General features: G+C 46.2%; 1 protein-coding gene across 1 annotated transcript in view; it reads left to right on the top strand.

Moving 5' to 3' along the window:
• Nucleotides 1-24,552, top strand: part of T265_15021 (hypothetical protein) — a gene marked incomplete at both ends in the record, with an annotated part of 34,699 nt that overhangs the window by 4,819 nt on the left and 5,328 nt on the right. Inside the window, 2 exons of the mRNA XM_009176254.1 lie at nt 6,328-7,185; nt 16,817-17,009. Coding sequence (XP_009174518.1) covers nt 6,328-7,185; nt 16,817-17,009 — 1,051 coding nt within the window. The remainder of the gene's footprint in view (nt 1-6,327; nt 7,186-16,816; nt 17,010-24,552) is intronic.

Below are 24,552 nucleotides of genomic sequence, written 5' to 3' on the forward strand. Positions count from 1 at the left end.
TACAGGGACTTGCTGCTCTTTGTCTGCTCCTTTCCTGGTTAAATTTCGAAGAGGAGCTTGCGGGATCATTGCAACATCAATGTTCAACCACCACTCTAATGTGACGCAAAGGGCATGCACCATGATCCGAACAACTAAATCCCCTCTCACAACTAGAACTAATCCATGGTTTAAAGGTGCACTAAGTAATCTGCATTCATCCACTCGTCATTGTAAGGCAAGCTTTGAGATAGTTTCCAACCTCCGGATTTAAAGTCCTTTTTCGGTTCAGTGAATCGAAACAATTCATGGGTCTTGCTTCGTTAAATTTACATGGAACAAGGTCGTCAAAATCTTAGTCCCTTTGCTGGATTGCGTTTAACTGCTAAAACAATTTTCCAGTTCCACCTACTATCTTTTTGTCAGTGATTCTTCTTTCATCACCACTTTCGATTTTGATGGTTTCCTTAAGCGAGTACTGTCTGTATTAACTGATTATGGCCAGGAACGTTTTCAAGGTAAAATAATAATAATAGTAATGATAATGAAGATAATCGTTCAGCTGCAGCACCCTTTTGGTGCCTAACTGCCATACCACCCGGAAGAAACAGGAGAGCTGAGATACTGCCAGGTTTCCCAAGCTTATACAGGGGAGCTCGAGATGCAGAGGTCGGGTTCGAACCACTAACCTTCCGGTCGGTAAATTCGCGCTTTAAACAATGAGCCATCTCGCCCCACTGTTCCCAGTTGTGAGTTGTCACGCCAGACCATGTTGGCGATATGGTCCTATTAAAAGCAGCCTGGGCGCTTTGATCCAACTGAATAAACTGTTGACAGATGTGTCAATTCGGCATATACTTCTGCGAACTGATACTTCAAGTCCGACCCTCATCTTTACATTTGCTGATTTGCTGCTGAACAGCTTGAAGTCTCACACTCCAAAGGAGCCGCGGTGATATGAGCTCTGGTGATATGGCTCTGGCACAACCACCAAACCATCGCTACGCTCCACCACACTCCCTAACAACGCACTGATGATGTCACCTCGTTTGGTGATGAAACGTTCGCAATCAAATTGCGTATATATATATATATGGACTGCACCTGTCTAGGCTAGGGCAACCTGGCGGTGTCCCAGCCTTCGTGCTTCCTTCGGATGGCACGACAGCTGTGCACCGGAATTGTTATAGCCTAATTATGGTTTTTATTTTTGCATTTGATATCGTGTTCTGTAATCTAAATGCAGAACTAGGCGTTTTTCACTGCAGAACTACTCGAGAGTGAGCATCCATAGCCTATGAAGTTCGTCGAATTTGGCGAACTTTTGTTAAAACATACCACTACTACACGTGTGCACCCAGCTGCTGTGTGGGCTTTGTTGTATGGCTTTGAGAGTCGGTCTATTCGAGCAGCGGAACTGAGACTTGTTCAGGTGTTCGATAATCGTTGTCTCAGAACCATCGCTCGTATGGGTTGGTGTCGGCGAATCCGTAATGAGGCAATAAGAAAGCGCGTTTTCGATTGCGCAAAGGGTACTTTCATTCATGAATGTGTCCAGCACCAGAAGCTACATTGGTTGGGACGTTTGTTGCGTATGCCGAACCATCATTTGCCGAATAGGGTGCTCTTTTCCATGCCCAACTCAGAGTGGCGTAAACAGAGAGGTGGCCAACCCTTGACTTGGTAGAGGAGTATGAAGGAGATCACGAAACGCTTGGGTGCTGTCGGTGCTACTCTCCTTCCAGGGTGGGGACCGCGTGATCCCCACTGCGCCTGGTTGGGGACACTACAAGATATGGCCGCCAACCGATGCCGGTGGCGTTCTTGTCAGTTTCTATCCAGATTGCCTGAGTGAGTGTTTTGGAGGTGTAGGCACCTCGGAATGATTGTGGTACGCTAGCTCTAAGTCCCTTCTCCGTCCACCTTTATTATTTTCTTCACAATAAGGCTTTCAATTAAATCATGATTGTGCGGCAGTGAAGCATCGATGTTGAGCACTGATGTCATGCTGTCGATGATAAGGATGATGTGCAGAAATATCCAGATCATCTTAACATTGTGACTAGGGTTTGCGACAATTCTGGGTTACCTTTACTGTTGCAGGATGACAGTGTGGTCAATTCCGCATAGCTGCAGTGTACTTTGTACACGCGTCCCAGTTAAATTTGTGTAGCGCTGTACTAACGGCTTTAATAGGTAAAAAGAATAGTCCAACTGTAACCTTTTAAGCGCAAAGCTGTCATGCCATCCGAAGGAAGCACAAAGGCTGAAATACTCAGGTTGCACAAGCCCGGACAGAGGCAGTGGAGATGACCTGGGTTGGGTTCGAACCGCAGGTCTTCTGATCGGTAACTAGGCTATATGGATCTCATATCCACGGCTTACCGTGTACGAGTCCTTTATAGATTATTTACCGTAGTGGGAATGATTTGTGGCTTAACACAGCTGTTAAACGATTCTTGAGGGTCATTTTCGGTTTCGAATTCTGAAAGCTGACCCAAGTCGAGTTCTGACCGCTTGCTACACTTATCTACCTGAGCCTTGGTTTGATGGGCGAGATGGCTCAAGTGGTTGGAGCCGGAATTTACTGACCGAAAGGCCCGTGTTTCTAACACGACCTCCGAATCTCGAATTCCCTTGCCTAGGCTTGGGCGACCTGGCAGTATCTCAGCCCTCGTGGCTCATTCTTGTGGCATGGAAGTTAGGCACCGGAAGGGTTTTACAGCTGAACGACAGTGGGAAACTGTTTGATGTTGCTAGGAGTTCCAGGGTCAAGCTCTTGAACGAAAGTTCACTGATTCCAACCTGTTCCTTTCCTATTTATTGCTTCTGTTGGATGGACAATATCTCAGCTTTTGTGCCTTCTTTGGGTCGCTCGCCGGGAGCAGTTGCTATCTAACCCATTGGCCCTAGGGTTTGGGTGACCTGATATTAGTCGCTGAATGGTAGTGTTCGGCTACTCTACGGAAGGTTCTGGGTTCGACCTGTCCGCAGAATCAGAGAGGTACGCGCTACTGATGCTTTCCTGTCTTCTTGTTCTTCTGGGCTTTTCAGCATAATGTGATAGGAAGAAATTCATGTGCTTCCGATTTTCCTCACAAGTCAGGGAGTATCACTTTTGTGCTCAGAGAGGAAGAAAATCTTCCACGCACTGCTTGCACCTCCAACCGACAGCCACCACTTAGCCTCAGGGTGGTGCTGGCTATAACAACTGGAATGTCGTTTCCTGGGTTTGTGCCATACCAGGAAGACCAAGGGGATCGACCAGATAAATCACTTCAGTTCGTTTTATCAGCTACAAACCGTGTCCCACAGGCACATTAATTCCAGCCGCTATACTTTACATCGCCGCCAATTGGAACAGTATAGGACATACAACCAAGCCTTAGAGGCGATGGCATGTTCAATTAATTCGGGAACCGAACATCTACACATTGAAAACGATAGCCTTGATGCATGCATGCCACTGACTGCGCGATTGAGCCATTCCTGCCAGTGCTATTAATCATTGGTGAATTGAGTCCCGAGATCCCCATCTAGGGAAACGGCTGTTGTCAACCCGACCTCGTGACCAGACAAAGAGTAATGGGTCCCGGCACTCTGAGTAATCCTGTTTTCAGACTACCCGAGGGTAAAGTCTGCCATACGAGCGTGAAATATGTGTAATGTTTTTTCCGTGACGAAGAGCATTTCCGCATTCATGAAAATAAAGATGCTTTCCCCCAGTGAGGGACGGGTTAGAAATGGCCGCAAAAATCGCAATCACTTACCCTAACCACCAACGACTTACCAACTACTGTAAAAAAAGACAAGAAAACTCACAAAAACGAATCTGTCGTGCGCACACACTATGACCCTAGGATTTATATATTGCTCTCGGCGCCCTCAGGGTAGGCCGGTTCTCGATAGCCAACTGGGCTGGACAGCTGATTCTTTTGACTCGATGTGGTTCCTCTAAGGAAACCGGCTCCTAAACCGCAGTTCAGACTTCTGAGTCAAAGGCACAAAGTGTACCGTTTAAATCGAATCCCCATCCGGGTCAACCGGATAGCAGCGAACCGTCGGTGTTGAACACTGATGTCATACTGTCGATTACAATGATGATGTTTTTCCAGTCTCATCCCACTCTACAAGATGGTGCTCAAACACTCTATTGTTGGCCATCTGACCACCTGCCTATTTAAATAAACGAAAATACCACTGTTCTGAGTTCACAGGATCCTTACTCCATAGGGACTGTCAATTTCTGTATTTTGTGTTGACTTGGCGAATAGGTAGTGCTCGCTCAGACCTTTCACCCTCTAAAGTCGACACGTACTGTGTATCCGAAACACATAAACTTTCTACCAAGAATAAATCAAATTTTTCGCACTCCGGTTTTCCAGTGATCCTGAAGCAGTGTCCTGATATGTACGCCATGGTGGCTGAATACAGTTCAACAGCCTGGTTTGGTTGGATTTGTCTTCGCAGCTTTCGATCATGTAGCCCAATGAGTACCACCAGGCATAAAAACTGGTCCTTGTTTACGGTGTAAGTTTGTCACTGACCTCGAGAAAATGCACTAACGTCGTTATATTAGCGTTGTTATATCAGTGGCACAAGTGCCAAGGTGGTCGACTGCCCTACCGTGAAACGAAATCTGGATCGTCGATTTGTACTCGATACCTGCCGCACAGGCAACAGGCAGCGACTCTAACCGTTGCGTTTTGACCCTAATTTCAGTCGATTCAGCTACGAACCGTGTACCAGCTGCAGCAGCTAGGTTCATGATGGATAAGGAGAGTAAGGGAATGAGGTTCACACGGTGGAAGTGATGATCTAATCAGTCCATTTACGTTAAGTGATTCCATTTATCCGATATGATTGGGAGTACACTAGCTATGCACTGAAGGCATCAGATTTGATGAAAGATTGCCATCGGTTACGTAGGCACCCCGGAATGATTGTAGTAAGCCAGCCATAAGTCCCTTCCCCGTCCACCTTTATTTTTTCTTCACAATGGGGCTTTCAATTAAATCATGGCTGTGCGGTAGCGAAGCATCGATGTTGAACACTGATGTCATGCTGAAGATGATGATAATGATAAGCCATATTTATCAGGGTCATTAATTATTGGTTCTCCGCGGAGGAACACGACTGAACTGGCTAGTAACGGATTCCACGCTTCGTTACTAAGTAATGGAGTGACCGTCCCTAGGTCAGTCCCATCCGATATATAGTTGGGCGAAGTGAGCTAAACGAGGAAAACGGCCCTCTGACGTACGAAGTACGTGACCTAATCAGCGTAACCTGTAGAGTGTGATCTACCGAGGGAGAGCTACTTTCCCCTTAAACCGTCCGGCGTACTTTAGCATTTGGTCTCATGTTCCCACCTGACCCGCGCAACACTTCGGAAGTCATGACGGTCAGACACGGAGAGCTTTTAAAGGTCTTTGACACACATCGGCCACGTCTCTTATCCACAAGGTGGGCCACATCAGATCGGAACATTGTGAACCATAATCTTGGCGGTCAAACTGATTTCACATTGATGTCGCAAATGTTGGAGTTCGGTGCAGCGGCCTTCCAAATCGGAAAGTAATTTCTTTTTCTGCTAGTCACTCGACACTTCCTCACCGATCAACAACAGCTTCTAGGATCCGTAGACACTCCCATATGTAATTCAGTATAACTAATGTGCTGTTTGGGAAAAACAGTAACATAACTCAAGTTCAACATAACCTGTGGTTTTTACTGTGGTTCGGCCTATTGAATATCTATATCAATGAGATATACTGTGGTTTCAAGTATTCCAGTGATCGGTTTTCAAGATGGTGAGTGCCAACTACCTCACATTAATGATGGATAGAATTACAGACCCTCACTAGTACTGGCAAAAACTTTGGTGTGGAAACGCTGGTTTTCAACTGTCATACGTGCATCCTTATTCGCCTACAGCGCTCCAATAAGAAGAACAAGGTTGGGCAAAGTAAGATACCTGGCACTAGCTTACAGCCAAAATCCGGGTGCTGTCGCCTGCAAACAAAACTAGACAATCTGGATGGACGTTGACGAAAACATAATCAACAACCGCTAGCGACTGAATCGCCAGCTGATTGAGGAAAGTTGGTTCCATAAACGGCATACAGGCGTGTTTCTAATGACGTAGATGTTTGGATTTGGTGCTCTCTAGTAGTCCTGTATCGTTCCGTTCGAAGTTCAGCCGGCTTTTGTCAGTTTGCACAGGCTCTTAACCGTGGTCCGATTGTTGCATAAGCTAGACTAGATAGAGGTGTATGGGGTATTTTTAATTACAACGCATATACAGCTGTTTTCTATCCGTTCAATATTTGTTTGATTGCCCTTTAGCCCACCGATACCGTCTCGCCTTTGGAACCAGTCAAACTGGACGAACGAAAAGAAGTGCATGTTGGAAGTTTAGGGCTCGGTACAGCCCTTGCCGTAGCTTATGATCTATACAGTGATTCCAATCAAATGGCTTCTCATCACATCTACTCTCCCCAACTCGGTGGATTCATCTCACTCTCAGCTGTGAAATCCTCGGGCGCCCAAGTCCCTCAGCACCTAGCATCCTACGTGCGCACTGCAACTGGTAGTGCTGAGCCACAATACGCTATGTATCCCACACAAAATAACTACCATTCGTCTTATCCTCCGAATACGTTATGGGCAGCACATCAAGCAGATAGCTATCTTACTCCCATTGTAGTATCCTCTTCGACAACTGCCTCTACCCCCAGCTGTCCCACCAGACCGTTTGCAGTGGTTAGTGACAATGGCAAGTTTCGGCTCACTGCCACTCCCTTACACAAACAACCAGATGGTTCAAACATAGTATATGTAGACTCCAATGCACCCTCTTCCGTCTCAACCGCTTCCATTGTCGTGGACGGTGGTGCCATTACCACGTCATCCGCCACCCTACCATTTGATCCTACCCAAGTTGCCTCCTCCACATCCACCCATGTGCCTACTGTTCCCACACCTTCCACGTGTTCAGCATTTCCGTGCATGGTTTCAGTGCCAAACCATCAGGATGGATTTACCTCGCAATATCATCATCCTTCCAATAACACAGCGATAGCGACCAATTCCGTGGAACAGGTCGCAGCACCTACCAAGTCCGGCGGGGAATCGAATTCCATTTCTGCAGACGACAGTCTATACGAGATCAGTGAAGAAGAAATGCGTGAGATTGATGCCTCTGTGAGTTTTTGCTTTTTATTCTCCGAGTAATTAACTGGTCATCAGTCGTTCCCGATAACAGTCAAATGTAGAGCGGGCTGTCCTTGCAAGTGAAGGACAAACACCATACAATGTAAAGCGCTTCATTTATAGAGGAAACTATGGAGTAGTTTTTTATGAAAAGTGTCATTCGAGAGCATTTGACATGTTCCTTACTTCGGGGTTCTGGTTAGGGAATCTAACTAATTCTGACAAAATGTTGCTGGTCAACCATTTTACTTTTGGAATGGTTCCAAACATTCGGTCGTACAAGTTTTTTCCACTGTTTTCTCCAAGTTACAGTCCCTTAAGGGTACCCTGGGGGCTCCTTTGCATCCAGTTGTATACCCTGTATTCCAAAGTATCATATGTCCCTCACCTAGTTTCTAGCATCTTTGATGATTGTTGTGGGTTTAGCCTCAACTTGTTCATTTCCAAAACCTTCTGTAGTTTCCACAACACCATGAACTTTCGACACACTCCCATAGCGCGAGATGTTCAAGCGATGTACTCTGCCTTTAAATGCAGACTGATAGCAAACTTGTTTCCAATGGCTAGAATCCGGCCGATCTCATGCTGACCGAAATAAGGTCAGGGTTGCAGTTGAAACTGTCCAGTCATACTGCTGTTTCTTTTTTCACTCGATTCTTGGAGGTTTCCAGTTGAAACTGTCCAGTCATACTGCTGTTGTTTCTTTTTTCACTGGATTTTTGGAGGTTTTATTCTCTAGAAACAAAGTGCTGTTTTCACAGTGTAGAAAATTTGGGACTGATCAACTAGTTTCTCTCATGTGTTGCCCGGACGGAGACTTTTTATTAATTCTAGCGACAGACGATTTCAGCTGGTGTATAATAGCTTCTTCGAATGTTCACGTTATAAGGTGAACAGTTTACAGAAACCTGCTAATTCGAACCTTCGTGTTGGAACTTAGAAGGGAGCAGAAATACAGTAGCCGGCAGGTTATCTCTGAGTGTACTCGTTCGGAGGAACGGTCCATCTGACAACAGGACAAGGATAAGAACCGCTTCCCCGTAAGTACCCCCCTGATGGTCAGTTTGGTGTGAGTAGACTGAACGAGGTTGTCAGAATAACTTAAGCCTACGAAGGTGAGGTAGAAGGAATAATGGGACGTCCGCGGAAGATTAGTCCAGTTTGAGGAAAATATGAAAGCATTTGACAGGATTGGTTGCATCACCTCAATCACCAATTGTGCTGGAATCAGAATTCACAATGAGATCGCCCTTTTTGGTCATTTAAAGTCCTAAGAGAAACAGGGAACTGGAAAGGATAGGGCACAGTGTGATCATCAATAAGTGCGTAAACGTTGGAGAAAAATTTTCATTATGTAAAAGAAGTAGGGTAGAAGGGAAAACAGAACTTTACGGTGAGGTGATTAGGAAACGGGTTCTAGGTTGTGCAGCATGCTATGGTGTCTTGACCATACGCATCTCCTCCCATTCAGAGCCGGAAGGTTTTGACGCCCCTCGTAGATAATTATGAATCCGTTCATCAGAAACCGATGAAGCGAACTCTCAACGAAGGTCATTCCGGTCTGTCATTACATCTCATTGGAAAGTCTTGGTTGCATTTTGACCGTGTTGGATACTTCGCCGGCGGCCATGGTCAACTGTTGGGTGGCAAGAGTGCGCAGATTTTCGGGCCGACTTTCTGTAGATGAAGGTTCCACAACAGCGTAGTGTAGACATGTGTATAAGGCTCCGTGAAATGCATACGGCCTCTCAAAACAGGTTATAAAATGATCCATTTACTCGGATCTATGATCGGCGCCACTCAACTGACAGTCAGTGATGAGAACTAAACCAGATAGTCCAATTACGGTGGGTGTGGCTCATTCAATCGATATAGGGTGAGCTGAACAGCTGGAAACCAACCAACAGCAGGATCGCCGACAGCCACATTGGGCACTAATTTTTCACTATCTTTCAGACCAGAATTTGTATGAAAAGCCTTCTCATACTAATACTAGACAGGAAAAACGTCTTCAGATACCTAGGACTCCAAGCAACAGAGAAAAAAAACCGAGTGAAGCCCAGAGAAGAAGAATCAACGAAAAATTGTCAGATCCACTTTTTTCGCCAAATGCACTAAATGCCGCGGGCGACGAGGCAACAAGAAGATCGGATGAATCAGCGTAATTTCCATATCCTCCAAAAAAGTCAACTGTTGTTCAGAAATTTTCGACGTCACGTGTCAATTGGCAAAACTGGTTAACCGCAGCAGCCTATCGGTGCGACCTACCCTACCTCTGCCTTTCGACTTCCCCTGTCTAGGCTTGAGCAACCTTGCAGTATCCCAGCCCTCGTGCTTCCTTCGGGTGGTATGGTAGCTAGGCACCAGAAGAGTGCTACAGCTGAACGATTTTTCTACAGGTCTACTTTAAGTAGCACCCAATACGCCGAACACTTCTCAATAAGCTCCCATCCTACATTGTAGGACAGTTGTGGAATAAAACCTTCGTCGAAAGAAGCTCATGTTGTAACTACGATCTCTTGGAGCACCCCATGCTATCAACAGCTTTGCAGTGTCTTCGAGGTAAAAGGTACAAGAAACACGACTACTTGTCGTCCTTCATTCGCGCCAGAGCTGTTAGACCGCTAAGCTGTCAATTATGTCAACGGTTCGCTGTCACAAAATGAAAACTTGAAAGAATGAACCGGTTTCCGAAAAGTAGACGTCACGTGCGTACGAAGTCTCCGAAATGCAGCGTCGTGCTCATCGGTTCATGTGTTCTGTCAATCTTGTGGACCTGGATCGTAGTGTACCTCCTCCGTACACTGTGTGGTGGGGTCAGTGAAAGCTAGCATGGGGAAACATGTGTGTCTTAAGGATTACCGTCATATCAGCTGACCTCGATCCATTCTCTTTTCATTGGAACGCAGTGTTGCGTCAATCCAGCTGCAGTGCGATGCTCCAACAAAGGTACATCAAGTATATCGGAACAGTACCTATAGCTGCTAGCCACGTGCGAACTTTTACACAAAATTCCCAATGCACCTACTGCTATTACCACCGTCTTCTCACGAGCCAACATCTGCACCCGAATTACCGACCCTAGGCTTTAATTGTTTGACAGCTGTGAAACCATGTTGATTTGTTCAGATGACGACCTATAATGATAAGAAGGACACAGTGCAAAAGGGTCGTATAGCTAGCCATTTAAAAGCACAGGATGTTCCCAACCATTCACTCCGACAATATGAACAGAAGTATGAGCTCAAATAACAGGAGTTGGTGGCCATATCTTGCAACGTCTCCGGCCAAGCAGAGAATCACGTGAACTCCGGCGCAGAAGGTGAACAACACCGAAGGCACCGGAATTTTTCGTAATCTTACAGACCACGTTCCATTTGTTCAGATGCATAAAGGGTATGGATGTGTTGACAGGCTAAAACGGCATGTATTCACTTTGTCCCTAGATCACGCATGATAAATGGGGACTGCTGTTAACCACCCCAGTACTTCCTTTCTTATCGGACATAGCTATCTATCTGTCTATTTTCGAAGGCACTGTTATTTCACTTTGGGTATAGATGATGCATCCAATCCGACGCCGAAACTAGCCGTCTCCTTTGTGTTATAAAATGGTTCAGATAATTCGCTCAAAGGATGTCAACAATGCTGACTCTGCACTTTTGATGCAGTTCTGTGTTTTGAGCAGTTCCACTATGCCCTGAGACCGTTGTCCAACTAAGGCTCGGTCAGCATCAGTGGCCATCAGTGAGTGCGTATTCCACATTGACATAATGCGACTAGACTGTGCTGCGTTGTGAACAGTCCAAGTCAGCAGGCTAAAAGTCCTAATCCACTATTTTGGTCAAGCGTGAGTTTGCACGTCAACTACCGATCCCATAGTACTCATATGCAGTGTAAGCCATTCGGGTTTCTATGCCCCCAATCCCCGAATGCACACGGTTTGGACAACCAAGTGACTATCTACCAAGCAGCATGTCCACGAGACGCTACATGCTCATACGAAGTAAACGGTCGCAGGGTGAAACAAAGATCAAGTGTGTGGGAGTGACAAACTTTCGGAGCCATTTGAAGTCCGCTAGTGCGCATTTTCTAATTTTGTCACGCACTCACCTTGGTTCATTTTTTTGCGAAACTGATTGTGTAAGCGTAATTCGTGCATACACTGCCTGCATATTCTCAGGACGCATGCCAGGAACTACTACACCGGCGAGAAGCTAGTCCGTTTATTTTGATCCAAGCCTTTCATACCAACAAAAATCGTTAGACATGTCGCTAGACGTATCTTGGAAGCTGAGCAGGCTCCTACGATAATGTGACAGGCGAAGCCAATGAACAAGTCTCTAATGCTCATCAGATCGCGTCTGCTAATTTGGGATGCCTGTCGTAGCAGATCAGCATATCTCTGAATTACAAAGGGCTTGTATATCGGACCGCAATACGGGGTGTTTTGTGTAGTGGTAAGTCATGGTCTCTGGAATCAGCGGAACTGGGACCTATTCAGATGTTCGACAACCATCGTCTCGTCCCCAACGAGACACTTTGAAGACGAGTGTTCGGTTGTTCAACAGTGAATTCAGTCGAAGAATGGGTTCAGCATCATAGCTGTAATCGTGGTGGTGGTTAGGTCATTAACTGCGCACGTCAAATCACTGTCTACTGAAGGGAGTGCTGTTTTCCGTGTTCAAGTCCAAAGTGGCGCAAGTAGAGAGGTAGTCAACCCTGATAGAGGGTACGAAGACGATGACAAGAAGTCAGACTAATCTCCGTGTGACTCTCCCTTCAGGTTGGGGTCGTGCTACTCCTCCATGCGCATGGCTGGAGACGCCGTATGATACGGCTGCTATTGGTTTTCCTGTTGTAAGCTTCTCCCCAAGTCTTGAAGTACGGGTACCCGGCAATGACTATAGTAAGCTAGCACCAAGTCCGTTCTCATAATATGACTTTCAAAGATTATAGTCATATGGCAGTGAACCATTACCACTGAACATTAATGTTGTGATGCCCATGATATAGATTACTTCTTAACTGAACCATTTCCGCTCTTGAGGATTAACATCAATCAGCTGTAGTACCCTTCCGGTGCCTAACTGCCATGCCCCCGAAGGTTTGGCAGTGAACCATTACCACTGAACATTAATGTTGTGATGCCCATGATATAGATTACTTCTTAACTGAACCATTTCCGCTCTTGAGGATTAACATCAATCAGCTGTAGTACCCTTCCGGTGCCTAACTGCCATGCCACCCGAAGGTTGTACGAGGGCTGGGATACTGCCAGGTTGCTCCAGCCTAGACAGGGGAAGTCGAGAGGCAGAGGTCGGGTTCGAACCACGATCCTTCCGGTCAGTAAATCCGCGCCCTAACTACTTGGGCCATCTCCCCCCGACGGTTAACATGCGTAGCATTTTATGCACCATAACTGGAGACCTTGATCCTTCCGTGAGTAATAAATAGATTTTCACTAATGTGGAATTGTTCTCATTTATATTGTCCGTATTGAGGACCAGCCGAAATGTTCAAGAACACATATAGTTCAGATAATTTGATTCAAGCAACCACAAACCAACTTATGTGCTTCTGCTGACCGAAAGGTAAGTGTCTGTCTGCGTGTTTTCTGGAATAGCAGGTGCCCGGTACCTCCGTTTTCCAAGGGATCGACTATCTTGCTGTCTAAATTACATCTAGGGAAATACTAAGAACCCTGGACTACGCGGGCGATGTCGTTTCGAAGACCATCAGCCCGCACGATGTGTTCCAAATGGAATTTTGGAAATGCTCCTTTGCCGTGATATGCGTTTTGCAACGCCATGTTTTTTTAGGCCACCTGTCCCTCTCAAATTTGACGAAGATAGTGTGTTGGCTTGTTTGCTTATATTGCCAACTGCTTAAGCTGTGACCGTTCGTCCCAGCAGTTAATGCACGTATCATTAAAAAGTGAGCAGCATGGAAGAACTTGCATCGAATCGAATTTCACTGTAACTGTACACAGAGCAATTGTAAGGTTAATCCTACTGTGTGGTTGTGAAACTTCGTCCCTCTCATCAGAGAGGACCTTGAACGGATCCGAGCGTTTGGTCATCGATGGTTGGCAGCATAGTAGGCGTTAGCAATTGCAGCGTCTTCGCAATGAAGTGGTGAAACAGAGCAGCAAGTGAAGCCTATCAAGTTACGGTGGTGGTACGTTCTACACATGCCCAACCTCTAGCTACAGACAAAACATCTCGAGCTGTTGTTGGCGAAAGGCAAATGCAAATTGAAAGCGGACTCTCTCAGACCGAGGGCTCTGGGATCTTTGTGCTTTCCTGATTTGGGTCCACTTGACTCTCACTACATGAAAGCAGCCGGTCTCATTTCTAGTCGTACTGTCCAGATGAATTTAGTCTGGACTGGATTTACAAAAGACGTTGGGTCAATCCGATTGCTGATGTCGATATACCTCTCCAATGCGTTTATCTCGTTACTGTTCCAATTTTTAGATATCTTGTTCTAGGTCGTTTTCCAAATCCCCATCCTTCCCCTGATCACTGGGACATTACCCTTTATGGTTGCACCACATTTGTGCGTCGGTATCTACTACTGGTGTATTGTTGTCGATGGTGCTTTCCTCTGACGATCAGCCTACATCCATAATGTGCATAAAAGCAGTAGCATTCTCATGTGTGCGCGAATTAGTGGATTGAATCCACTCTCCTTTGGAAAGCTAATATATTTGAGCTAATTTTATGTATTCTTGTTGTTGTACCACATGGGCATTCAAATCCCTTGGGCCTTGTTTCCTACTCTGTTTTGAAAACGCTGACTCTATCAACTTCACTGACGAATTTTTCGTAATTCAGGTTAGAAATTGAACAAAACACATTTCGATGACTACATAACACTCCTCGGTGGTGTGACAGGTAATTGCAGTCGGAATATGTGGAAAATACACTGAACGATTGAATTCAGCTTTCGAGGCTTGGCTTTTCTGGTGTTAAGGCCCTCAGGTCGGTTGTGCAGCTGACTAATTTACCATTGCGTTCGGCTATTAGCACGTGAATATACCTCAGGACACTATCCAGCTTTCGGAAGCTTTATTCCTTTTCATGGTGCACAAGCACCGTACATTCGTTTATGAAATATCCATTCAGAGGGTTTCAGCCCTGTTTGGAGAGACATCACGAAAACCGTTTGCTGGAGAAGGATTTCATTTCGTGAACTCTTATCCCGAGATTGGATCACCTTTGAACAAGCTCCTGGTTTTCTTTACCTGCACTTTCGAAGGCTCTGAACCACATATGTGGAACGTGTAATGCAGTAATAAAAGGCTTACTCGCTGGTTCCGTCAGATTGCCAAAAATTGAGACCTGACACAACCCTCGAGCCCAAATCACAACTTCTACGTCGCAGCAAAGGTTTAGACAGCGCGGCAACGACAGACAGCTCTGGGTAATGATCTTTCGGGCTCTGATCGATAAACCGGAAGTGAGCCAGCTATGCGCTGGCCTCGTTTCTCTCATTCTGAACACACACGCGGTTGCCCTCTATCTACCTCGCAGACCGTCTTTCGTGTTTTGTGTGCAAATTTGTCTGCGTGTTGATGCGTATGTACGTTGGCTGGCCCAGGTCTATTGAGTGCGCTGAGTGTATACATGTGTGCGTGTGCAAGGTGCGCCTGTATTCTGCAGCTTGCCTACGTATGATCGATCGACGCGTGCCGAACGCATCTGGCGCACACTCGACGTAGAAATGAGCGCGCGCGCACACAAGCACAGGCACACTCACACGATGCGCGTAGGCTTACGCCCTTCAACCCACTCATGAAACTTTAGTAGAGGCGACAGCGCACACGCGCTTGCGATGCTGGTGCTGCTCGCTTTCCACGGTCGGTCGGTTGCTGTGCCTTGTCCAGCCTATTGCATCCCGCTTGATCGACGCAAACGTCGCCTACCCCCTTCCTTCAAATCCTACTACGTAGCCAGAAACACTGATCCGACGTGGCAATTGATGTGCGACCAACTCCTGTCTATCACACCCATCTCGGAGCTCTCTCGTGTAGGTGTACTAGTGTTCATAATGTTACGTTTGAAAAGAAAATAGGCTAGCGCTTTTCCACTTTTCTGCTTCATTGCATAAGGGAACGTCCTTGTCGACTTCTCCCCTCTATGAGCAAGTTGGGGTTTCGCCAATTGGAGCCAAGAGCCTCACATGATGTTGATGCAGTGAGCAATAACTTCAACCCGAATTTGAATATCGTACGTCGAGTATTCACTTAAAAATGCCTCGGACAGGGTCTTTCGCAGCGCGAGTGAACAACGACAGGCTACCGTTCTTAGGTCTGTATCGCGGCAGATCGTGAGGTCTGTGTGTATAATACGGACAAGTCAGTGTCGTTTCGACTGAAAACGGACACAACTCCGGGGGGTGACAATATCAGTGTAGGACGTATCGGTCATGTCATGGAATGACCCGTCATTTGACTATTTTAGTTTATGGCGACCCCTCCCTGTTGCATTAATAGATCTATAATATAACTTTATTCGCAAACGTTCCTAAGAGCTAGAGGTACTTCCAACCGTTTTTTAGCTGGTTCCTCGAATTTTTGTTGTCTGTTATCCACTGCCCATTAGTGACCTGAGTTTGCACCTTCGAAAATCTGCGCATCTGTGGTGTGGCTCATAGCTTTCGTGCAGTCCATAGTGAGTGCTACTCACGTTGAGGGACGATTCGGCTCCACGAACGCTTCGGATTTTAGCCGTCCGTACTTGACAGTGGCGAGGTCCGCACCTGTTCCAGTCCGTTCTTGTTTCCAATGGTGGTCACGTTAGGCAGACTGGAAGTTCAGGTTTTTCTACGTATGATTTAGCGGTATTGAAGCACATTTTCCTCGGCACCCTCTGCAGGGACATGAGTTCTGAATATTCTCCACGAACTCACCTTCTGACAGGATCATAGAGACTGTGGGTGTCCAACTTCATGTTCCCTCAAACCGGAACGTCCTCATTAACCTCAGCGCTGTCTGCCTTGCAGTTGATACAGTCGCATACCTATTTCAACACATTTCACCAATGAAGCTGTTCTTTCTGATCGTGGCACTTAGATCCGATCTTCCTACCATCTGCTTTCAACAGATCGGTTTATCGACAATTGCCCCGTCATTTGAATGCTACCTATGTGCAGTTGTTTGCTTGTGCAATGTGCCAAGTGACGCCGCTGAGGAATTTCATTTTATGTATTCAATCACAGAGCCATTCGTAAACCATGCGGGTTGTGCTCCGTGACATGCGGGTCCTTGGAATCCGCTTTGATGAAAGTTTTTTGTTACCATATCGTCATCAAAGAGCTCATTCAGAGGCTGAATCTATCGTACCAAAGTGGCTATGCTGGTCGGAATCCAAATTTCACTGTGACTAAACTCAATTCCGGCCAATAGTAAGCGGTTTGTTCAAGCCTGAGCACCAAACGGTGGTCATCACTGACTACTCATGAGCCCATGTAAGATGGTTGGCTTCCGTGTGCAATAAGAGCTATCAGTTTACATGTTGCTAAAACATAAATCCAGACTTGTGTTGCTAGTTTAATGATGTGTTTCATTTCTCGGTCACCAATCGTTCTCTCGTTTCCTACCCCCTCCTACTTCCAGTTAGCCAATAACCCAGATGTGATGGCCAGTCGACAGTGGAAGTACTACACAGAAACTAATGAATGGACCAGGGCTACCTGCGCTCTGATGGCATGCCTCTTCACTCGGGATCAAATGGCAAACTCAACGGTCCTTGGTCGAGGTGGTTCGCAGCGCGCTCGACTTCCAAGCAATTTGGTTGCTTACGTGGTCGGTACGTCTGCTATGCTCCTCGAATTTCGCTACTTCACAATCCGATTTTTTTTTAATCTATTCCCCTACTTTTCACCATGCGACATCACTTCAACTGTTACACTGTTACACCAAAGCTGTTTTGTAGGTCTCCTCATCGAAATTCTAGACGCTCTTTAGATGTAGCAGTCGTCCGTAGGTAAATGTGTACATCGATCATTTCTGGAAAGTAAATAAAGGGCTGTGAACAACCGATCACAGTTTCCTTACTTTTTTCCTACACAAGATATATGAAGACAAAGTGATCTTAGAAAAGTCCCCGCCCGCATTGATCGATGAGCACTGCAGAGGGTATTGTGACCCGACGCGCATCCGTAAATCAAAGGCATCTTGGTTAACCACCAACATTCATTCCTTACTTTCAGTGAAAAAAAAACAAGATAATTGGTGAATGTGGTATAAATGCTAATTGTTGCTACCTGAATTCACCCCAATAACCCCCTTCTGGAGAGACTACCTCAAGCAACCTGTTCTAGCGGTGCCTTCTAGGAGCAATGGAATGGGCTTCAAGAAGCTAATCAAATGCGGTCTATTTGCAGGGCAGTGTCTTCGGGGTAGTACAACTTAGACAGGATTCTGACTTAACCGACCAAAGTTAATCACCGTACTGAGGTGACTTGTATGGGGATTGCACTGTGAGCATACGGTCACAAAGAATCAACATTTTCAACACAACCTTGACGGGGTTACGTGACCCCCTCAGTCACTGTGTAGACTAGTGCCCATATTGGGGTTAACGTGTTAACCCACCTTTCACTCTGTCCCACTGGACTGAGGGAGGTTCGGTCTGTAGATGGTTTTCCATCTCTTGTGTTTGTATCTGATCACAGCACCACATGAAGCCGTGGTTAAAAGGAACGTCGCCACCGGAGTTCGAAGACGGAACAATTGTTGCCAATATGTATGGATGTGAAAAATAAACGATACCGGGACTGATCGGTGCAATTCGACCTTGCACATGTTTCTGTCCCCTCCGGCATAGTGAGGAAGTAAGGCTGGTGCAGGCAGATTGAAACACGGTTTCACCCAGCGAATCCACGACGGAATTTCCCTGGCGATCGCCATCTTGTGTATACTGTCCTTTAAAAGGACTCGATTGTCCCCGTTCCTTCAGTGTTCTGACGGGCACAGCGAAAAAACGAGTGGCTGCGTAGTTATTTTGCACACCTTAGAAACCGTACCTCTACCTGTCTGTTACGGGACCTGTGGGCGTCCGTGGTTGGTGTCCGTTTGTATCTGTTACAGGTTGCTTGCGTGTATTTAAAGGGGTGTTTTGACGTGTGATTAAAACCCTTTTCCTCTATTGCAAAAGCCTTGCCGGCAAAGATGATCACACTCCACAGCCGTTTTGACGTCAAATTGTCTCAGATCTCAGTCGATAGGTATCATTGGTTGGTCTGGAGAGTGGTTCCAAGTTTGCCTGCTCCCTGTCCTGATACAGTTCAAAGGTGGTGCTTGCTTCTTGGCGAATCTGCCTCGTGTAAGCGCCGATTCTACCGTCCTACTTTTACACCTCCCACAACTGCCCCCCCCACACACACACTTACTTTCTCACGGCATAGTCGATCAGTATGGTGTTAGGGTTGCATGTTTGTGCTTGCCAAGTGCATTTCAGCTCACCTGTGTCTCAGTTTGGGTTACCATCGTGAGCCATGGTAACTAGCACCCGCGTGCCATCGACATTGGTGCTCGTCATTGTCGCACATGCGCAGATGAGTCAACAAACGATCTTCGTGTGTCCCACATTAGTCATTCCGTATCCGTGCCGTTGTTGTCACTTCTGGTGAGGTCACCGAGTCGGTCGGGCTTCACTTTGGCCTGCAAAATAGCTCACTGGCTGATTCGCTTTGACTACTCGACGCGTTGGTCACAGCCTACCCCCACATCGCGCGTGAACATACAGACCGCCGCATGTGCACTAGTTGGCGTCGTTTGTTGGTCTTCGTCTTGACTGATTGTGTGTGCCGTCGCTTACAGCTTGATGCTCGTGTGTGCCATGCTGGATACTCATCCAAAGAACGACTGTTTGTCTTTGTATCTCGTGCTCGAGTTCTCTTTTTCTGGCAGTCTTCCACGCGTGGTTTTTGAGATATATTGGGTTGAATGAAGAAGGGCTTCAGCTGTCTTCGCGTGCCTACGACAACCATGACCTACCCTTGCTTTCTCGGTACGGATGGTGAGCCGTCTCCCTGTTTCAACAAAACTACTGGTCGGTTTAAACAGTTTGGAACTTAACTGGAATTTCTGGACAAAGTCCAACAGTTTTTACGAAATGAGATTTTCTTAGAATTAGAGTTTTTAAAAAAATATTCCTCAGATAAGACAAAGTGAAAAGCTAGTCCCCTTCGATTGAGGGATTCGGGCCTGCGAAGTCGCAGTTCGCCAGCTGCAGGCGAAACGGAGATATGTGAGAATATGAGGTCAACTACCAGTCCGTACAAGGCACAATATTATTCTGTAGTCACTTCAGCTGTTGGCTTCCTTTTTAATCCGCCCAACACTTGGTTCGATAATGCGTCGTAGGATATGAGGTCACTCGTTTTGAGCGCCTCGGATGATGTTTCGTGAATGGTTTCTCGCTTAAATTATTCGAGTATAATACACGCTCCTATCTGTGTGGACGCGGAACCTTGGACTCGCTCAGTTATCGCGGAATCGTTCAGGTTGGCATCTTGTAAGTTATTCATAATCCTTTGAATTGTCAACAGAACGGCCTTCGGGGGACAAGTCGTATCTGAAGATAAAATCGACTAACGAACTGGCACAAAACAGTCAACGAAATACTAAGGTCGACATCGCAGTAGTAAGGGCTTGACAGGCTAAACTGTCGGAATATTTAGGGGAAGGGGGCGGAGTGGGGAAGTTGAATACTCATTGCAACGAATTGACGATCGTGTTGGGTGGTGCCTTGGGGTGTGGATTGACGGCGTAAGAGTCTGTTGGCAATCGCCTCGGCAGAACGGTCGGCTTCAGCGTCCCCAGTGTGAATTCAGGGTTTGCTAAACTTTGAACTGTGTCAAGTTAACAGCGGTTGAAACGTCTGACTGTCCTTTGATCTCCTGAATAAACTGAGATTAAACATTCGTCAGAAACTCGAAATAGTTCAGGTGTGAAATTACCGACCGGAAAGTCTTTAGTCTGAACCCAACCCAACCCTAACATCTCGGCTGTTATCCTCTTAGCTTGGGCAACTTGGCAGTATCTCAGTTTTGTTGCTTCCTTCAGGTAGAATTGTAGCTATACCCCGAAATGGTGGTGGACCCGAACAACGACTATTATCACTAATTAGGCTGAGATGACTCAGTCGTTAGAGCGCATATTTACTGACCGGAAAGTCCCTCGTTCGAACCCGACCTCTACCTCTCAACTTCTCCTGTCTAGGCTTGGGAAATCTGGCAATATCCCAGCCCTCGTGCTTCCTTCGAGTGGCATGGCAGCTAGGCACCGAAATAGTGTTACAGCTGAATGAATTTTTTTCTAATAGCAGTATTCTACGTCATTAGCCTTGTCGACAATCACGCTCAAGAAACCGACGAGGCCCCTTCATTCTCCTGAACCTGATCTAATCTTGATGGATATGTCGTTTGGAGTGCTAGCCTAAAACAACGCATAATGCAATACGATACAATACAATGCAAAAGTATAAAAAGCAAGGCATAGCAACTCGATGTTTAATGAGTTCCCGATAATTATTTCAATCAACCAACCAATATGTCAACGAGCTCATTCGGTTGATGCGCTGATCTATGTCTTAGTACATTCACTGCAATCGAACCAAAACTGTTGCTTGCATTGGGAAAGTTTTTGTTTTAGACATCATGAAGGGACGATCTCGTCAAGGAGACAGGGGAACGCTTCCTTTGCAGCGAAAGTAGTTCATTGTACATTGAACTTGTTGTAGCGCCACCGCTGCGTGTCTTGTTCTAGCTGTGCGGCATGAAGCCATTCTAAACTATATCATCAGTAATTCAGTCATCCACAGAAATATTTCACTGACGAGTTCTGGGGAATTCGGAGTTGAGATGTAATCTCCTGACCGGAGGGTCCACCCCCGCTGCTATCCGAAAATGTGTGGTTGGTCAGCATGCCAGCCCCCATGCTCCCGAAACGTAGCGTAACAGCACACATAGAGAGAGTCACACCTGAACGATCTAACGAACGAAATCACGACGTTCACGTACGTGTCGGTCACACAGCGGGTTCACTGTCTTGGGCCAACAGCAACGTCACGTGGAAAGTCATGAGTAGAACTGCCTTGTTAGCTCAGCATGCAGTGCATCGGTTCTATATGCGTAACGTCGCTGGCTTTTCACCCATGATGTTCCTTTGAATTATCTGTGCTAAAGCCTTTCTTTGTGAAACATCCTTCCCATCTAATGAGGACAGTACGGTTCAGGCTATCACTTAGCCCACTGTTCAACTAACCCGATTACTTAGCTTAGTCGACTGGGTGTTCACGGTCAACAGTATGAATAAGCCTGACTTAGGAGCAGTTGTGATCTCACTAGACAAACACACATTTTATCTAATCCGGATGGGCCTTGAAATGCGGTCACTGTGGTCTCTTCTGGATGGATGGTCCTCAATGGCTGCTCGCCTGTCCATCACAACGGAAATCCCTGGTATCAACAAGTTGCATTCAGATTGATTTTTGCGGATTCGAGACCTACTGAAATGCGATTGTCACAAGGGGTAATAAGCTCTTGGTGCTGTTCAAAGTCCAGATACTCCCTGGTCTAGGTATTAGCCTGGTGCCTCGTTATTCACCAAGCCGTTTGGTTGGGTCGTTCAACGTTTTCCCTAGCATAGGTAGGGTAACATCTACGACATACTGTAAATTTGTGTATACAGGTAAGTTGTTAATCTGTAGCACCCTTTCGGTGCCTAGCTGACGTGCCATCCGAAGCACGCAAGATGGCTGAGTTGACGCCAAGTTGCCCAAACCTAGTCAGGGATGGTCGAAATGACCGGGTTCGAACCACAGATCTTCCGGTCAGTAAGTTCACGCCTTACCTACGGAGGCATATGTGGACATAACGGCCCTGAAATATTGTTCAGTTATTGTAAAACTTGTCGCAATCGCCCCTGTAATTAACTGATAAAGCGAATAATTCCATGGTCGCCTTATTTTCCTACCGTTTCCTTGTTTGCCTTTGCTAGTTTCACACAAAATAAGCCGTGTTTCGTGAGTACTTTGCTTCCTATCGAGGTGAACGTTTTGCTCCTGAGGAGCAACCAGCTTCAGCGTGCCGAGTGCTACGTTTCATGGCCAGCTTTGCAGACTTTGTCACCCCGTTTGTATCTATTGAGTTCAGTCGTTAGGCCCAGCAGCTCTTTTCTTGAAAGTACTCACCTTAGATAACTAATATGGTTAATGAGACAATAACTAACGGTGTCTCGGCTGTGCCATCCTTTCCGTGAATAACTAATTTGCAACTTTGCAGCTAATCAACCTTCTACTGCCATTCCAACCGGTCTGAACATTCACTCGTACCTAAAAAAACGACTCCTATTGGAAATTTTGTGACTAACACCTTGAGAATGTTGTACGTCGCTAACAAAAGGTGTTGAAAATAATTGCCTATATAGAAGCGAAATCTTCGTCCCCTATTATCTTCATGCGTCTCTCCGAACAAGGCATCACTGTTCAAGAGTTGTCAGCAATACACCACTCTTGTCTCCCATAACCACTTTACAAGATCAGCAAGTCCGTTAGAATTAGGTGAATTTTTTAGGAGTGGGACGTTAGGTGACACAGATCGTCCGTGGTGAGTGCCATACGGTGCACCCAAACCAACTGTTCGTGTTCTTTCTCCATATGGTGCACCTAATCGGGCATCTTGATGGCCGCCATGAACCGAACTTCAAAATGCAATACAAAAATTGTCAATCGCTTTAAACATAGTGATTGAAATGACACCTGATTAAGTTGTATGGTTGCTGTCCGTCATTTATCAGCTGTGCCCACATTGATACAATGATATCCCGTCTCATCGATCGCCAAAAGCGTCTGCACTGAGGATTAGTCCTGTTAGGCCCTAGTGGCTATGGCGAAGCTCATATGTTTTGTCACGTATGCTCGGAGTGCAATCCGGTCAGTCAGAGAGCGAACCCGTTTCACCGATGAGGTTGCGTCGCATGAGACAGAGCAAGTGCAAACATGACCGGGTTACCGTTCAGAGTTGATAAACCGACTCGGGTAGTTAGTTCGAGGCTCAATACCCACTCTCCTTAACGAAGCTTCTCAGCTACAAGAGATCGACTGTTCCTCAGAACTGATGCTACCTCAGACGACCGAAATGGGAGATCTAGTCCGCAGCACCAGTTCGACCATTTTTCGGACTTTTTTCTTGGTCACAGCTTGTCAAACACACCCAGGACTGAACTGCGATCGTTGGTCAACTTGGACAGTAAAGGTTGTCCTAGTGCGTAACAGGGCGTTTCCCTTTAGAACTACAGAAACTCTTATTTTAGAGCCCATTTTGACGTAAAATGAAATCATTGGTCGCATCAAAGTCGGATTCAGTGTTCGTGGGAACATTAGGGTGAGGTACTTGTGTGATGCAAATGGAAATGAGTGGTGTTTATGAGAAATACACTCATTTGCAAATCAGTTTGGTTTTCACGAGAGACTCAACTGAATCTCTCGTTTATGATATTCTACAACTGAATGTGCTGCACACAGGCCGCCTCATGATTCAGTTGGCACGATATTCTCGATATCGCAGTATATTTTCATAAAGGAAACTACTCACAAGGTTGCTGGAAACTCTTCGACAGCCCACGACCGGTTTCGCCCCTTCTTGGGGCTCATCAGGTAGGCGCAGTCCTCATGTTCCCGTCAACCTTATGATCCATTTGAACCCAAATTGGATTGTTTTCGAGAAATACACTCATTTGTAAACCAATTTGGGCCCATGAAGGGAGAAACCGGTCTTGGGCTGTCGAAGAGTTTTCAGCAACCTTGTGAGTGGTTTCCTTTATGCGTGATGTTTATTTCTTAGTGTTCACTCATGCCGGATTGTGTAATCAGTGGCAACAGCTGGGCCGAATGATTCCTTACAATGTGGGACATAGTTATGGACGTGAAGAGGAACCGCACAGAGGAACAGTCCGTTAAAGTGTCCGTTTTGCGTGTAAATCCATCTGGATGCACACACACACACACACATAGGCAGCACGCTAGTGTTCAAACAGATGCAAACACAACCAAAAGTTACAACATAGCTAGAGCTTTACTGACTACACTTTTTCGCCCTGGTAAACAACATAAAAAAGCAAAACAAAGCAAGCGCAAAACAGTAGCCCACAATGATACATGCGTAGCCCGCTTTTGTTGTTGTTTTGTTGCGGTGGAGAACCCAAAGCAATTATTTTCGGTTGATTTACATACTACATGTCCACTGTTGCTTGCACTACGTGGTTAATCAATACACACAGCGGTGCCCCCCCCCTCCCACGATGCAACACCGCTCTAAAACTAGGGCTGAATCTAGAGCCGCTAG

The sequence above is a fragment of the Opisthorchis viverrini genome, assembly GCF_000715545.1.
Source record: "Opisthorchis viverrini unplaced genomic scaffold opera_v5_326, whole genome shotgun sequence".
Classification (NCBI taxonomy): Eukaryota; Metazoa; Platyhelminthes; class Trematoda; order Opisthorchiida; family Opisthorchiidae; genus Opisthorchis; species Opisthorchis viverrini.